At 41.0% G+C, this 18,611-nt stretch overlaps 1 protein-coding gene across 3 annotated transcripts in view; it reads left to right on the top strand.

Annotated features, from left to right (window-relative positions):
• Positions 1–18,611, top strand: part of Palld (palladin, cytoskeletal associated protein) — a 356,672-nt gene that overhangs the window by 173,888 nt on the left and 164,173 nt on the right. For all 3 annotated transcript variants that reach the window (XM_051182479.1, XM_051182476.1, XM_051182477.1), the window contains 2 exons: positions 7,371–7,490; positions 9,362–9,704. In XM_051182479.1, the coding sequence (XP_051038436.1) occupies positions 7,371–7,490; positions 9,362–9,704 (463 nt within the window). The remainder of the gene's footprint in view (positions 1–7,370; positions 7,491–9,361; positions 9,705–18,611) is intronic.

The raw sequence follows: 18,611 nt of genomic DNA, 5'->3' as shown, positions 1-18,611 counted from the left end.
TCCCTTGTGGCATGCTTCATATTTAACGATGCCCAAGTCATACAAGCCATGATGCTCCTTCACCCCTTAAAGCATGGGCTGGCTGTCCCAGCTGGGAGCAAGAAAACAACCTTGGGTACATGGAGTTAACCAAATAGAGAAGTCACTGTGTTGTCACACAAAAACATGCCAATCCTGTTTGTGTCTTGTCTGAGTCAAAACTTTTCTAGATATCAGTGGGTCAAAATCATATGCAGGTCTGTGTCTCATTTTATACACAGTGTTTCTGAAAATTCGTATAAAATAAGTCCTGTTTGATCAGATTGAAATTGCAAAGGAAACTTGCAGGGAAATGGATCTTTCAGGTTGTTTATTTAATGGAGCAAATATTATTCCTTTTATCTAAATTTACCCGTCCATTTACTTAAACAACAAATAAACAAACAAAAACAAGTCTGAGGAGGCTGTCATATATTAAGTGCTAGGAACATGAGCCATCAACAAAACAAAAGAAACTAATAAAGCAATACTTGATAAATAATTTCACATTAGTTGATAACAGGTCCTCGCTGGAAACTTGCCCTCCAAAAATCTCAGTTGGGGAAACTAATTTTTAAGGAAGGAGGAAAGTGCTTGCTAGCATAGACCTTATAGATAAAAGGCAGACTCAGAAAGTGTTGCTTACGAGCAAGAACTGAATGTTCAGGAGGCACAAAAGCCCAAGCTCTGGCCAGCCTGTTAGAAGCAGGACCTCAGCTGCCACATTGTGGAACCAAAAAACCTTAAGGTTTTCATCTTCTTTACCTATTCGCCTAAGAAGAGGCAATTGTATACAAGATCTGGTGTAACTTAGATATAACTTAGAAAAGCCCACGGTATTAGAAAAGGTGGGAAAGAAGAACTATCACCGTTCTTTAGGATTCATCAGGATGCTGGGAGATGGCTCTAGGGGTAAGAACACTCGCTTCACAAACATGAGAACCTGAGTTTGAGCCAGAAGGACCCACATAAAAAGCTGGGTGTGGTTATGTACACCTATAACCCAAGTCCTGTGCTGGGCAGAGACAAAAGCCATGCTTCAGAATATGAAGTCCAAATTAGCTATAGGATCAGTGACAAACTCGCTCTCAATGGAACAAGGATACCTGGAGTTCCTTTTTGGGTCTCTGTGTATATGCATGGTGCCCTTACTCTGCCCACCACACACACACACACACACACACACACACACACACTCAATGCCACCTGCAGTCCATATCTCAGAGGTAGCCACCATCTCAGAATGTTTTCCACAACTTCAAATTTTCTATTCATTTTACATGCCAAACACAGTTCCCCCTCACTTCCCTCATCCCACTCACCTCCCCACCTCTCCCACCCCTTTTCCTATCCAATCCTCAGAAAAGTTAAGGCCTCCCATGGGGAGTCAACAAAACCTCAAGTTGAGGCAAGACCTAGCCCCCCCCCACCCTGCATCAAGGCTGAGCAAGGAATCCCACCATAGGGAATGGGCTCCTAAAAGCCAGCTCATGCACCAGGGATAGATGTGGGTCCCACTGCTAGGAACCCCAAGAACAGACCAAACCACAAAACCATCAACAACTTGCAAAGGGCCTAGTTTAGTTCCATATAAGCTCCCAGCTGCCTATCCAGAGTCCATTAGCTCCCAAGAGTTGGGTCATCTGAATCTGTGGTTTTCCCCATCATGATCTTGACCCCACTTGTTCATACAATCCCTCCTCCCTCTCTTTGACTGGACTGCCATAGCTCAGCCCAGTGCTTGGCTGTGGATTTCTGCATCTACTTCCATCAATTACTGGGTGAAAGTTCTATGATGACAATTAGGGTAGTCACCAACCTGATTTCAGGAGAAGGCCAGTTCAGGCCTCCCATCCATTATTGCTAGGAGTATTAGCCAGGGTCATTCTTCTGTGTTTCTGGAAATTTCCCTAGCACCAGGTTTCTACCCAACCCCACAATGGGTCCCTCTAGCAAGATATCCTTTTCATTGCTCTCCCCCTCTGTCTCTTCCCCAACTTGACCATCCTATTCCCTCATGCTCTCACTCCCCAAACCTCTCCCTCCCTGTACCCCCTCCAGTTTACCCAGGAGATCTCATCTATTTCCCCTTCCGAAGGGGATCCTCCTTGTTTCCTAGCTTCTCTGGGGTTGTGGATTGAAGCTTGGTTATCCTTTGCTTTACATCTATTATCTACTTAGGAGTGAGTACATACCATGTTTGTCTTTCTCATTCTGGATTACCTCACTCAGGATAGTTTTTTTCTAGTTTCATCCATGTGCCTTCAAATTTCATGAAGTAATTTTTTTTAACAGCTGAGTAGTGCTCCATTGTGTAAATACACCACATTTTATTTATCCATTCTTTGGTTGAGAGACATCTAGATTGTTTCCAGGTTCTGGCTATTATGAATAATGCTGCTATGACATTCATTTCCTCTAATGCCATAATATCCACATTATAATATACTCATGACCAACCAAGGGATCTGATACCTTATTATCAGCTATCTCCTTGTGCATTTGAGAACCATTAGTTTATTGGGATATTGAGAAAGCTAATTAGAATTTTAAGCATCAGGAAACTCTGCTTCCAGACTTAAATCTTTCATTGCCTTCCTTTGCACCAAGCTCCCTATGTCATTAATGTGGATGAAAAAACTGGACAACTATAGAGGCTTTGTGCTGTAGAACTGGGCAGTGTACCTGGTGCCTGGCCAGTAGCCTACCATGAGAATTTGAACTGCAATACTAATTAGCCATATTCTTCAGATCAAACCTGAAGGAAGTCTATCTTAGAACACAAGTATCCTAAGTTTTACTTACCCTTCTCTGCTTACATTCATAACCACATTTACTCAATTTAAAAAAAAAAGTAGAAACAAGAAAACAAAACAAAAACTCCCAGTGCCTTTCACGTTTCCAGTAGTTTCCCACTTCCAAAATAAATAATCACATTTATGTGGAGGCCCCAGCTTGAATTGTTGCCACACTTTCTGCCTCACCTGAAAAGCCAAGACTACACAATATTATCAAAACATATGAGGTGACCTCTGTCATTCTGCTACTTTCTTTCTATTTACTGAACTTTTTAATCAAATAACTCTATCCTTTAAATGTGTCAGTGTCTTTCAAACTCAAACCTCAAGCTCTTCCCTTAATATCTCAAACATCCAAGATTGATGGATATTAAGAATGTAGTTCAGGGTTATAGAGCAGTGCTTATTTATTTCTTTTCACATTTTACAACTTATTTTGAGGGGTGAGGCCACAGCTGTGGACTTGGACTTCAGAGGACACTTAAAGAATTGTTTTTCTCTTTCCTTCATGTGGGTTACAAGGATTGAACTCATGTCATCAGGCTTGACACCAGGCCCCTTTACCCTCTGAATCATCTTGTCAAACTCAAGAGGCATCACTTTTCAATTACTGCGATCGTAGTACAAAATGGGTCATTAAAATGAATAGTGAGTGACCATCTCTTATTTTTTAGTGCTAGGGATCAGAACCGGGCATTTGTTCATACTGGGCAAGTGTTCCACCAAGGAGATACATGCTCAGCCTTCTTTTGCATATGTCATTTTTTAAAAAATAAGCAGAGCCAGGTAGTATATACCTATAATTCCAAAACTAACAAGGCTGATACAGCAGAATCATGGCCTGAATTACTTAGAAAGTCCAGATCTTACTGGGCAGTGGTGGTATATGCCTTTAATCTCAGAACTTGGGAAGCAGGTGGATCTCTGTGAGTTCGAGACCAGCCTGGTCTACAAGAGCTAGTTCTAGGACAGACTCCAAAGCTACACAGGAAAAACCCTGTCTTGAAAAACCAAAAAGAGAAAAAAAAAACCAAGACCTAAGAAGAAGAAGAAGGAGGAGGAGAGAGAGAGAGAGAGAGAGAGAGAGAGAGAGAGAGAGAGAGAGAGAGAGATGGGGGTAATGAGATGGCATAATGGGAAGGTTCTTGCTGCTAAGATTTGTAACCTGCATTTAGTCTCCAGATTCTGCAGGTGAATGATAGAAATCGACTTCAGAAAGTTGCCCTCTGGAGTCCATACATAAGCTGTGGTGTGGGTTTAAACACACACACACACACACACACACACACACACACACACACACACACACACAAATACAACAAAATTTTTCAGACAAAAAGTATATAAATGAAAAAAAAAAATAGTAGGGTGCTTGTTTAGTGTTTTCTGTGACATTTGTTGCCACTATGTGTGTGTATGTACTGTTGCTCATACATGTGTATACACAGTAATATATAAATACATATATGTGTATGACAGTGTCTCTATCTGTATGTACTTCATATATATATATGACCAGGTTGAATACTAAGTGTTCCTCCTTCTGTTCATCTTAATAAGTGTTTGAAGATCACTTTTTTTAGAACTTTTCTCAAGACAGAAATCATTGGAAAGCATAAAAAAAAAAAAAAAAAACCTTGGCTCCATGCCAGAGCTGCTTAGTCAGGCTGTAGGCAAGTGGAAAGGACTGACAAGTTAGCACATTCGGCCATGCTGTAAGTGATTCTTATCACAGACAGGAAAGATAGCTCTGGAAAACACTGCTGTAAAAAGAGTCAAGATCCAAAAGGGAAGGATCCTCTACAACTAGCCTCATGAATGAAACCTCTCAAAAATATCACCAGTCTTTCCTAGGAGCACAGGCACTCTAGTCTTAAACTTTCACAATTTTAAATAATGACATAGGATCCTGGGTATTTGTCAACAGTCAAATGAAGACTGTAAAACCAGAGTGGCCAATTCATTTTTCTAGCCCATAGATTTTCTTCCCCTCTGCAAGCAGTCACCAATTTAAAAAATGCCAAAGTAGCTTAAGTATAAATTACACATCACAGCTTTGAACTCTTCATTTACAGTGTTTGCCCAATTCCCATGACACATCTCAAGATAGGGGACCTTTCCACCACAAAGACAGGAAGCTGAGTCTGGATTCATGTCTGCCTGTTCCCTCAAAACTGCCTGCTTCATGGGCTGTGGTATTAACTTGAGCGGTTTGTTTGTGTGTTGTTTCTAATGACACACATTGTTGACATTTGTTGTGGAAGAAGCATGCAACCTAATTTAATTTTGAGGTGTTTGTTTGTTTGTTTTGCTTTTGCTCTTGTCAGTACTACAGCAACTGGAAGCAAATACCCCACTAACATTGCCTGATTTCCTCTTAGAGAAACACTAAGAACTGCAGACAATTGTGTGGAGTGCTGTCCATTTAAACTCACATTCATATCAGTACTCCAACTGTGTCTTTTAAAGGTCTATTTTCATCATAGAGTGTAAAAACGATAACTCCTTAATCATTGATGAGACCTGGAAGGACTTCTCAAGTCACTTGCTATCCTCAGAGTCAAATGGGGACCACAGTTGCCCCCCTCAGACCTTCCTGCTGCAACATAATTCTATATGATCGTTCTGGGTGAATTCTTAGCTGATAGTCTAAGCTCTGGCATGGGAAGAGGCTCCAGGCTTTCTCTCTGATAACCTTCCGTTAGTCAGGCCATTTGTTCCTTTAATGTTCTTCCCTCTTGTTGCAAGCACAGCTCATGTGTTCCTACTCTTAAAAAAACAAAAACAAAACAAAAAACAAACAAAAAAGAGAGAATACCTGAGCAACAAGTTCATTAGATGAATGCCTTTATATTTTGGAGACCTCTTGAATGTTTGCCTAACTTGGTGGTATTTAAAGAGATAAACAATAGACATTCATTACATTGTTCTTTTGTCTGCAATATACCTTGTGTGTGCCTGGTGATCACAGAAGCCAGAAGGGGGCACTGGATCACCTGAAACTAGAGTATAGATTGTGAGCCACTTTGTGGGTGGGTGCGGAAAGAGGAACCTGGAAGGCACAATAGAAGCAAGTACTCCTAACTATTGAACCATTTCTCCAGCCCCTACTCTGCTCTTTTAATTGTCCTTGCTGAAGCAAAAGAAAGAGGTTCACAACAGGAAGCCTGCCTCCCTAAGTTTTAAGGGCATAGTGTGCCATTGTCATGCAGCCCTGTACAGCAGGTCCTTCAGCTACTCCTCCCTGGCATGCATGCAACTTCATCCATTCTAAACAGCAGCTTCCCATGCCCTAGCTATCACCCCCAGCTGCCACTACTCAACTCCTGTAGGAAGAATTTGGCCTGTTTACATACCATATACATGGAAAGGGTGACTTTTGTCCTGTCACTTTTCTCAACATTTAACCAAACCATGTCAGTTCTGTTCTGTCTTAATTCAGCTCTGTCATTGACTCAGCTTGTCTTGTACAATGAATCTGGCTTGGCAAACTGTTTTGACATCGAATGGAATGAATACTTTAAAGCTAAAAGATTAAGTTGTGTGACGTAGTGGCTTGGACATTTAAGCACACATCAATGTGGCAGCAGCATGTTGGCCTTGAGCTATGCCTATAGCTGAAATCTCAACAGCTTGCAACCACAGTGGTCCCCAGATCTCTGCCCAGGAACAGAGCCTTTAGACATAAGGAACTGCGCGTTTCCAGCTTCAAGGAAAATGTCCAGCAGCCTGTCAGCAAACTGTCATCAGCATCATCAGAGGTCATCAGGAATGCAGAAGGCATTCAAGGATAAAGTGCAGGGAAGGAGGATTGCTCTAATGCTCACAGAGGCCCACAGACTTGGTACTTGATACTGTTTTTTAAAAAAGAGATGCATATTTAATCCTGTAGTGGTACCTCAAAGCAGTGTACTTTTGGTAATATCTATAAATGCTTTAAAAGTTGTAATTATTCTGTAGCATTAAATACAATAAATTTATGATTACTTCTGGAGACATAGGAGGCATTGGATATAGAGAGAATCAGTTAATAAAATGAGATTGCAATTTTCACTTCATGTATTAATTTGCTTATCTTTGTACTTACTTCTTTTATTATATATACATATATATAATATTATTTCAATAAACAAAAAGAATTCTTGTGAGGTAATGCTGACCATACTTAATACTAGGCCCCCACAGTATTTGAAAGGTTTGAATGGTTTTTGGGTTTGGGTTTGTTTGTTTGTTTGTTTGAGAAAAGATTTCTCTGTGTGTGTTCTCTGTCCTGGAACTCACTCTGTAGACCATGCTGGTCTCAAACTCACAGAGGTTCGCCTGCCTCTGCCTCTCCAGTGCTGGGATTAAAGGCATGTGCCACCACCACCTGGCTGCAAGATACATTTGAGATAGACTGACTCCTCTTTTTTGATGATGGTTAAATTGAAGGAAGATGCATTAAAACGTTAAAGCCTGAAGAGTTGGAGGAAACTGGAAGGGGTTGGGACTCACTTCACATGACTTCTCTGACAGTGTCCCTCTGACAGATTGTCTTGGTCATTTTGCTTCCAGAGGAGATCTGCACCCTTGTCATTGCTGAGAGTTTTCCTGAGGATGCAGGCATCTTTACCTGCTCAGCCAGAAATGACTACGGATCGGTGACCAGCACTGCACAGCTTGTTGTCACCTCAGGTACGTGGGAATCAAAAACAACTGGCTCCTCCTACCGGGTCCTGTACAGTCCCCCAAGACAGGCAGCAACTGTCCCAGGAGCAAAGCTCAGCTCTTAGGAATGTTTGTGGCCACTCCAAGCATTCTCCTAACAATGGGATGTCTCATTTGGAACAAAGGCTTTGGGGAGGCACCGAGCTGGTAGCTGTGGAGGTGGAGATGATAAACACGGTAACTAGCACTTGCTCATGCGGCCAATATTTTCAGAATCATGCAATCTTTGGTCTCAGAAACAATGGAGCTGGTAATATTCATGCTAAGCTAGGATTCCTCATCTCAGAGTGCCACCTTTAAGTCCAAGATGTCATCATGGTCCTCAGAAGTTCAGAGAACCTGCAGAAACCTGTCCAAATGTGTCACCCCTAAGCTACCAATGAACCATCTGAGAAAGGAATGCAAGTTAGAGAAATGTAGGGAAACTGTGAGGATGTCAGAAAGTAAATTTCCTCTCAGTGTATATTAATGTGAGTAAACAACTCTGATATGAAAGATAAAACATTGCACTACTTAAATCAGTGTTCAAAATTACACGGACATCCAAACTCAAAAACAGATAGCCAGGGAAGACAATAAGAAGAAACAGACCTTCACTTTTGTTTGCAAGCTTAGGAGAGTTATCTACTGTCAAGATTTACCTCAGCTGTAGTAACTGCCTCATCTTTCAAGTTTGTCTCACCCAGATTTTAAGATGGTCACTTTGAGCAAGCCTAAAACACAGTAAAACACTCAGCAGGGCGTCAGTAAGCAGATGGCTAATCAATGGCCTGGGTTTTTAGAAGAGAATTTGGGGGCTAGATGGCAGCAGATGCTCAACCAAAAGGAGCTCTAGGACTGTCAAAGCCTTTTAATGTTCATTAAGATAAGCAGTGAATGAACACGGTAAGCACCTGTTGGAAACCACAGTGCTCTCACTGAAGTTCCATAGCAGGCATTATCACAGTGTTTCAGCTTTCAGTTATCTCGAAGAGGGTCCCATCACATGATCACAGCAGTCTCCAAACAATAACAGCAAAGCCTAGCCTCTGTAAGTTTGTGTGATAAAACCTGTATAATGCAATTTTGATTAATATGGTAGTGGTATAATGTTTTTCATTACTGTATGCCAAACACAAACAATAAAGTGTTTGGTTTTCTATGTACCTTATTAAGCACTGCTTGGTGCATTCCAAAAGATCTGCCAGGCTCTCAGGAAGGTGAACAACTCAAAAAGGGTATGACCTAAGATATTTTTAGTCTAATTAGAGTAACATTTTTCAGTCTGTCTTCTACTAAGCTATAGCTGAGACAACGTAATTCCCCATCTGACATGGAAATTTTCTATGCACTCACAAGAATTTCAAGAATTCCTCTTGGACTCAGAACTTCTCTTCCCCGGTTTCAGAAGGGATGGCCGCATAAATCCTTCTGAACTTGAATGTCAGTGAGAATGGGTTAGATGTTCAATGGGATTCATGGGCTGGGGGGGGGAGGAGGGGAGGTCAGAAGACCAAGCATTTGGATTGATATTCTTTGCAATGTCTTGTTTGATGATGCCTTATCTATCGTAAGCTCTTAAGGCAGTTTGCTTATGAATCAGTAGCTCGTTTTCCTACAGGTAAACACAACCAGGAAGTGAGACAAATGGTCACCAGTCAAAACAAGGCCATGAGGCTGGCAAAGCTCTCATGTCCCACGACAGCAGTATACCACTTCTTCCTAAAGACATGCAAGGGATCCCACTGAGTCTATGCGTATGAAAATCAGTTGTTGACCAGATAGCTATGCGTATGAAAATCAGTTGTTGACCAGACAGCATCTTACTGCTTTTTTCCTCTTTTTTCCCCTTCCTTTAGCTAATACTGAGAACTGTAGCTACGACTCAATGGGAGAACCCAACAGTGATCACAACCAACACTTTCCGCCACCCCCTCCAGTCTTGGAGACAGGTTCCTATGAGTTGGCATCCCAGAAACCATCTGAAATCCAGCAGGTGAACAGCCCTGACTTAGGACTTAGCATGGCAGCCCTTCAAATGCAACTCAGCTCTGCAGAGAGGGAGACTAATGGAGTTCATCCCAGCCATGGAGTCAACGGGCTGGTTAATGGCAAAACATACAGCAATAAATCTCTTCCAACACCAGCTGCCCTGCTTTCGTCCACTAAGGAACCACCACCTCTGCTTGCCAAACCCAAACTGTGAGTATTTCTGCATGGTTTCATACTTTCCATATTCCTGTGTAATTTCCTCTCTGGTTAGAAAAAAAAAAAAAAAAAAAAAAAAAGCTTTCTCTTGAACTGAACTGTGTGGCACACCACCCTTTCTGCCAGCAAGCTGTCCTTGACTGAGGTGACCTGGCTGTCGAGTGAGGTCCTTCAAAACTACAAAGGATATTTAAAATAAAGGCAGTATACGGAGCATGGTTAAATCTCCTCTTTGCTAGAAGCTGTAAATATCTGTGGTGGGAGGTGGGGTGGGCACTGCCTTTCCATGTGTGTAAGAGTGCGACTGCTCTCCAGACAGGATGGAGAAGGGAACTCCTTGGAGTCTCTGTTAAACCAAGGACAAACTTTCTCACTGGAGGAATCAGTAAGAAGTATAGATGAGAACAGCAGGAGGAAACTAGGAAGCAAGAGTGGGAGCCCAATGGCTAATCCTGGCCAGGAGGGGGAAAGCAGAGACAGGCTTGTCCCTTGGAGGAGTGCCCGTGGTAACTCAGCCTCCTTGCCTTTGGAAGTTCATGGACTACATATTTCCACCATTCACATTTGGCTTCTATTATTTTCTCAGGATGATAAGTCTTCTGTGCACCATGTAGGAAAACATTGTCATGAATAGAGCCATTACAGTGGTGGTGGGGGGGAGACACACACACACACACACACACACACACAGAGAGAGAGAGAGAGAGAGAGAGAGAGAGAGAGAGAGAGAACTCAAAAGGTTCCTTATCACAGTATAACAGCTCTTATTGGTCACTTAATGGGTCAATTGAAACATAGAATCCCTACTGGTTCACCTTACCTTGAGAATGAAGATGCTCCATCTAGGAAAGGCTCTAGATTCCCTATGATGTCTGATGTCTTAGGAGTTTTTTGCTTCCTTAGTAGTGAAATGCTTAGGTTCTTCAACCTGTGATCAATTCGTGTGTTAGCACTATCAGAATTAATTAGTAACTCGAACTGGAATGACACCTTACTTTGATGCATCACTTCATTGATTGCCAAGAGAATTCATGGACCTCAGCCCAAAACAGACCAACTCTAAGAACTCCTTAACAAATGGGGAGGCCATTTTATAGGTCATTTTTGTAATGTTTTGGCTCCTGTTTTAGGTAGCAGAGCTACTAACCAGGTTTATGTTTAGCACTACGAAAGACCTGTGTTCTCACTGAGATGATAAAACTAGCTTTAAAAAAAGAAAATGCATCCCATAAAAGAGATTTACATTCTTATAGCACCAGCCATAAAATTAATTGCTACTACTGACTTGTTTCATGTTTGCATTTTAATTATGTATTTGTAGTGCTTTTACTGAAACAGGGACCAGGTCTCTGGGGAAGGGCAGATGTGTTTAATGAGTAGGTCTTGACTGTGCTCTTGATCTAGTGAAGTGTTTCTCTTCTAATAGCCATCGTATATTCATATAAATCACAGGAGAGCAAACATGAGGAACTGTTAACTGGCATTTACAACCCTCCTTATCTCAGGCATTTCAGTGGCTCCTCAGCTTTCAGATGTATCACTGTGTTTGTGTGTATGACAGGGCCTTGTCTACAAAAACAAAACAAAATAATTCTGTAGTTATTAAAAGGCTGAGGAGCTCAAGAACAAGTTTCAAAGGTGATGACATAATTTACTTAAATTGCCTCTTCTCAGAAAAGGTCAGGAAGAAAAGACCATAAACCCAACTTATCAGCTATTTGTTTTATTCTGTCTTTGTACCAAATAACTCTATTACTAGGTCTTTTCTCTACAAATAATGCCTGGAGATTCAAAAGAAATGTATAGCTCACGGTGAAATTTGTGGGTTCTCTGTATTTCATATAATGGGCTTCCAAAGGCATGGTTCTGCCTGGGATTCCTTGGAAGAAACCTGGGAGGGAACTTTGTAACCAGCAAACTCAGTAGCATCTAGAAAAGTATGGCCATGTTTGTCTTTGTATTTATTTACCTTCTGGATTCAACTAAAACCATGCAGAAATCGCAATGTGCTGCTTCCATGACCCTCCTTTCCCTCTTCTTTTCTGTCTTCCTCTTCTGCCTTGTGGACAGGAGGTACAATCTACACATACACAGCCTACAAGATGAGAAATCAATGTGGGACTTGGTGAAGGGTTACTCTTAGACCCAGACACAAGCAGGTCAGCAAATAAAATTTTTACTTTTCAGTAGAGTGTCAAAAACACACACATGACCATAAAAATCCGTGCCCTTTTGCTAATGAAACGGTTGAAAAGATTTTTTCCCATGTTAACAACTCTCTTTGTTCCTATTCTTCCTGCTTGCTCTTCCTCCTGTGTCTGCGTTGAAAAAAATAATAGGATTAGTGTTTCCCATGTTGAAGTAAAATGAATTCTGATTGAATCAGTCTTTCTGTATAATTATATTTACTGTGTTTGCTTCTGTCTTTCTTTTTCTACCTATGCCTTCCCTTAGCTACCCCATTGCTTCTGAAAATCTTGTCTCAAGAGAGGGACATAGCCTCAGTCTCTCTCACAGCAAAAGTCCTCATTGGCACTGTCAACTTGGCATAGCCTAGACTCATCTGAGAGAGGAATTGCCTAGATTGTATTACTTATCAAGATGTCTGTGAGGGATTATCCTGATTTCTAACTGCTATAGAAGGGCTTAGACCACTGTAGGTACCATTCCCTTGGCAAGTAGTGCTTTGTATAGAAGAAAGCTAGAGCTAAGCATAAGCCTCAGAGAGCCAGCAAGCAACTTTTTCTCTCATTTCTGCTTTACATTCTTGCTTGAACTCCATCCAGTACTGACCTGTAAGCTAAGATAAACCCATTCTCCTAAGTTGTTTCTGGTCATGGGGTTTGTCCCAGAAACAGAATGAGACTACAACAGGAATTTAAGGCTGACTAACTGAAGCTATGTTTTCATAATAGTCAACACTTCTTAAAATATCAGATTGTCCCTTTTTCTGCATTTACAGGAATTAGAGATGGTGTGTGTGTGAGGCAGAGGGAAATAGTGGCCAGTGTCCCTGTTTATCAGTTTCCTATGTTTGGAAGCTCCTCATGAGTCCCCCCACACTCCTAGACACATGTCGAAGTACAAGTTGTTCCTTTGTCTGGAATAGTCTACACTTGAAATATGATAAAAATGGGCCTCTTCTTGCCTACCAAATCTCAACTTAATGTTATCCCCTTCCCCAGCCACCCAATCTAAAGCAGCCACCCAGCCACTCTCTCCTTCCTTCATTTAGCACACAAGACGTAATTACCTCTGATGGTTACTCACTTGCTATTGGCTTTGTGTATTGTTGCCCCTCTGAGAATAGGGACCTTCGCTGTCTTTATTGGGTTTCCATGTAATAGGTGCCCATAAGTATTGTTGAATGAATGAAGTAAGAGTTAAGCAACAAAGAAAGGAAAGAGCTCCCACCTCCAGAGCAACTTCGTGTGCTCCACTTAATTTTTCCATGCATACTTCCAGGACTTCTATTTTCAAACCCCACCAGTTCTAGAGTTGTCCACCTTTATAAGATGATTCCAAGAGATATTGTTCATCTCTCCACCTGGTGATAGCTGAATGCTTGTGAAGAATTCAGCAGAAGTCCCATGTGAAGGCCTGGAGTTGTCACTCACTTAATGAAGTACCTAGCTGCTGTGCACAAGGCCCTGAATTCCATCCACAGCTCCACTGTAAAACTGGGTATAAAGGTCAATGCCTGCATTCACAGTGTTTAGTGGGGAGAGGCAGGAGGATCAGAAGTTCAAGATCATCTGCAACTACACAGTTAGTTCAAGGCTAGCTTGGGCTTGACCTGACTGTATGAGACCTATGCTCAAAAGTAAATACCTGTTGTGCATACCTGAGTTCAGATCTCAATGTAAAGTGCCAGACATGTGGCTACTCTCCTGCAATCTGAGCATTGGAGAGGAGAATGGAGACAGGTGGATCCCCAAAGCTCATCAGCCTGAAAGTATTGCTGTATAATGAGCTTTGGGTCCAGTGTAAGACCTTGTCTCAAAAATGAACATGGAGAGCAACCAAGAAAAACATCCCAATGTCTGCCTACTCTGGCCTCTACATACAGGAACACACATATGACACAAGCTTATTAATATGTACATCACACACACTGCCGAGGGGCATAAGATAAATAGAAGCACATGTCCCACAGAATATAGTCACAGGAGGAAAGAAATCGTCCAGCTACGTAACTCCTCTTCTCATTTGCTCCAGTGCCCCCATTTGATCGATGCCTTGCTTTAACACCCTGTGGAGGAAATGAGCATCTGAAAAGAGGAGGAGGACAGGTCCAGTCTCTGGCTAATGCTTGCAGTGTTAGTTGGCCAGCATACAATCAAACTTCTTTTTCAAGGTGTGTGCACTTGCCATGTTAACACCCCCTTCAGATCACAGACTCTGATGAAGGCTTGCAGGCTTCTGTGCTGCTCCCTTCCTGTCCTGTTTATGTTGGATCAGAGCTCAAACTCCAATGTGTGGCTTAGGCGGCATAACTTTAAAGGCTGAACATTTTCCATCCTTCAACTTCTGCTGGTTAGGGTTCAAGATCTCACTATATCACCCTTTGATGATAGAATAAAAATGGTTTCCAAGATTCTGTGTCTCATAAGCTTTGCCTGGTAGGTTCAAACGGAAAGAAAAACAGGAAAGGCAAGGAGAGTGAAGGAAAGCAAAGCAAGATCGTAGGAAGCACGTGTGTTGCAAACAGCCAGACTTGTAATTATCAGGTGACAGTGAAAAGATGCTTACGTTTTCCCAAATATACTTTAAACCCAGAAAACTTCATTCTCTCACTATTTTGAGTTCCTGAAAAATTCTGGACTAAAGATGAAAGAGGTAAGAGCATTATCTTTCAATAATCTATAGCATAGTAATTGCAGGATGACTTTGGTAAGAACACACACACACACACACACACACACACACACACGATATTTTAACATAACACAGAGAAATACCTAATACCTGTGAATTTGGTTTAGTGCAATCCAAATAACCTTTTTTCTCAATTCAGTGTTTATAAGGTGAATCATTTTACCTTTGACTTTGAACCAACTCCCCTTTTTTTTTTCTTATTTTACATATTGATCCCAGTTCCCTCTCCCTCTGTCTTATGCTCCCCAACTCCCTCTTATCCCAACCCCTCCACTCCACAGGGAGGGTGAGGCCTTCCAGGAGGGATCAACAAAATCTATCAAGTCATTTGGAGAAGGGACTAGGCCCTCCCTCCTCCTTATAGGCTAAGGGAGTATTTCTGCTTGAGCAATTTTTATTGTCTTCAAAGAGTAGTTAAAGAACAACTTAGCAACAGTGAAAAATGAAAAGCATAGAACCTAAGGGACTTAAAGAATAACATGAGAGGGGAAATGAGGCAGAAATATTAAAGTCAGAAATGGGGCTCATTTATTCTTATAAAATCACACATACACATACACACTCACCCAACAGGATCAGGAAGGAATGCAGCAGCCATGGCCCCAGGTAGACCAGCTGGCCATCTGGACATATCACTTCTTTATAACAACCTTATGATGACAACTTCATATTAACAGTGTTAGTGTTGGATCACTTCTAAAACAACCCCTCCCTGAGGTGGGAAGTCTAATCAAGGAACTTCCTGAAGTATGAACTTTAACTAAGAAATAACATTTTGATATAGTCTTTCCCCTGATTTTTTTCATGGAAATGCTGGCTCTAATGACGCGTCACATCCTTAGCACAAAGATCATGCTAGTCAGGTATGCCAGTCACTGGCTGACTGTATTTAAGTGCATTTCTATGAGTCGCAATCCTTATTTTGTAGCTCAAAGTCCTAGTTGATGTGTATTATATAAATGGGAATACTTGCAGGGCATCTATGTCAGAAGTAGCCCTCTATCACTATCTTCCCCCAAAAGATAATATATCAGGCTCAAATATTTGGTGCTTTACATAAAAGGAAACATGATAATAATATATCTTCAGCATTTCCATTTCATCTTGTCTAAATGTGCGTAAGAGTTCCTTTGGTAATTATGAAGTTGAAAATACAGTCCCTCCTGAAGAAGACAGTTTAAAGAGGAAACAGCTAAGATAAAGCTACATAGAAATATGGTCAAGATTCGGGCAGGAAAGATGGATTAAGAGTTTAGAGCACTTGTTGCTGTTACTCACAGTCATACATAACTCTAGATCCAGGGGATCTGGCCTTTTTGGGCACCAGGCACATATCCACATGTGCCAACAAGGCAAAAATGCACACACAAAAAAATAAATAGTAAATCTGTTGAATTATGAAGATTAAATTAGCCTAGTGAGAACACTGATTAAAGGTGAAAAATATAGATGAGGGAATTCTTATTCCTGAGCAATGATGAGACCATATTTGAAAGTAATGGAGACCCATATTAGATTCAGTGTACACTTTTAGTGGCTTTCCATCTGCCAGCATTAACATTTTTGAGAGGAGAAACAGAGAATGTGCACAGTTGGCAAGCCCGGAACAGTAAGGATGCTGCTGTACTTAACTTGAATATCTTTAAAAAGTGCCATTAAAAACATCATACACACAATGCACAGTGTCAGAGAAGACCTAAATATCAAGGGGAAAATCTTCTGAATAGAAGAGACTGAGGTACCAAGATAGTGAGTACTATACTAGGAGTAAACATGCCTGCAGACAGGGTAAGATTAGCAACTATGGAAAGGAATACTGGTGATGACCAAAGGGGGAATTACTAGCAAAGTTCACACTCTGCAGATAAGCACCTCCCAACTGATAAGAGAATTTAAGACATGTCACTTTGAGTGGTAGTTCAAGTGGAAATGGAGGTCATGGGCATGGGTGTAGGGGAAATATAGTCCAGCAGATCAAGATACTAGAGGGAACACTGGCATGGATGTTGGCCAAAGGCAATGGCACAAGCCCAAGGGCTAAATAGCAAAGTCATTGAGAAAAGTGAGGAAATGGCTAAGGTTGTTGGTGACAGCAGGAAAGAGAATGATTATAGGTGAAGCACAGGAACTTCATGGGGAAGCAGACACTGGGTGATGATTGTTTTTGAGTCTTTCTAAGAGTGGCTGTGAGCAGCACGGGGCAGGCAGAAACCTCCCACGCAGGGCAACTTAAGGGGCTAATAGCATCCCCAGGGAAAGCCAGGTTTCAATAGAGATAAAGCAGGTTAGAGACAGTCTAGGCATTCTAAGCACAATGGAAGGATCTAGAAAAAGGCTCTGAAGGATGGCACAGAGTAAAGAACAGTAAAAAAGAAGAGAGCCATGAGGATGAAAGTTGCACTTGGGAGGTGGGCCAGGCATAATTCTGGCATTACTTTCCCTCAAACAAAGAATGATTGAGGCTGTCCCTGATGAGGCACCACCAGTCTTAGCCAATGTATTCCCCACTTCCTTTTGTACCCCCATTTGTTTCATTCATTTCAGCACCATGAACCATTTTGTCATCACTGACCTCTTCTGTCCAAGTGAGATCCTTAGTTGAGCCTTTATTGAATGAGCTCATTTCCCATATATGGCAATTTTAAGATAATTATTCTTAACTAATGACTCCCTAATTCATATTTACTGAATTTCATTCCAGGCTTACAACTGTTACTCTGAAAACTTAGTTCAGTCTCATACTGTAGACTGAACTATGTTAGGTTGCCATTTATTTATTTTTTATTCTGTGAACATGTAAGTTTTTCATTCAAACTAATATATCATCCAAGGTGAGAACACTAGTAACAGCTGCACTTGTTTTAGTTGGTTCCTATTACATGTGTAAAAGCAGACAGTTTGTTTCCTCAGCAAACCCATGAATGCTTCCTTCCTTGACTGAACTTAGATAGAATTACACAAACCTTACAGATAACACTGGGATCCTTAAAAGAAAAGGAAAAAAAAAACTTTTCCATATGTGGCAAAGTGTTGTATAGTCTTTCTTTTGATTTTAAAGAGTAATGCACATATTAAACTTACTTGATGAAATATTTAGATCTCATGAAACAGGGCTGATGGACAGGTCCCATTTAAATTTAAGCACACATTGACTTCATTACTCAAAAGGAGACTATAAATTATGTGCAATCAGACCTTCAGGCCTTCTGACCATTGTCTGGATGCATGGGGGTTGAAAAGGCTTTAAAGGATTTGCACTATATCCTCCAGGATTGACCTAGACAGCCTTGTGACTGTGTACGTTTATTGAAACACAGACCAAAGTCTCTGTTACACATCTTGCTTGCTCCACAAAGTTCTCTTCATCTGTTGCTATTTAAATGCAATGATATACATATCCATAGTACACAGTACTTAAGGACTGCAAACCCCCTGATATGATACTAGAAGAACAGCTGGATGACTAATACAATATCCAAATAGAATAGGTCCAGTGATCTGATATTCTCTTTGTGCAAATGAGTTTATAAATAGGTCAGATCCAGGTAATCACAGGCCTCGGTTTCAACTTGAAAAATGCTCCTTTCCCAGCATCACCATTAAATTTGAAGGCTGTGAGAGACTTTTGGAAAGACCACAAGTATGTGGTTTTTCTGTCTTGGTTGGAATAGTTCATACGCCATCTGGTTTCAAGGATATATATACCATTATGCTCTATAATATCTGTAGCAAAAATATATGTGTGTGCATACTCAGAAAAGGTGACTTCATTACAAAGCAGTATGAGATAAACAGTGCTTTTGTGCTATGCAACTTTTAAAATGGTGTTTGTAGCTTAAACTCAGATAGTTTTAGCCTTGTGGGTAAATTTTTGTTTCATATGACTGTGTTTTTGTGTTTGGCCCCTTCCTTTCCTTAATAGCCATTACTTTATTTTGGTTAAAAAAAAAAAAAAAGCAATCTCTAAGTGAAACACAAAAATATTCACATTTATTTTACCCTTACTTTTATCCTAACACAAAG

This window comes from Phodopus roborovskii, unplaced genomic scaffold (assembly GCF_943737965.1).
Source record: "Phodopus roborovskii unplaced genomic scaffold, PHOROB, whole genome shotgun sequence".
NCBI classification, from domain to species: domain Eukaryota; kingdom Metazoa; phylum Chordata; class Mammalia; order Rodentia; family Cricetidae; genus Phodopus; species Phodopus roborovskii.
Note: the sequence above shows the minus strand (reverse complement) of the source record. Positions and strands in the feature narration are given on the sequence as shown.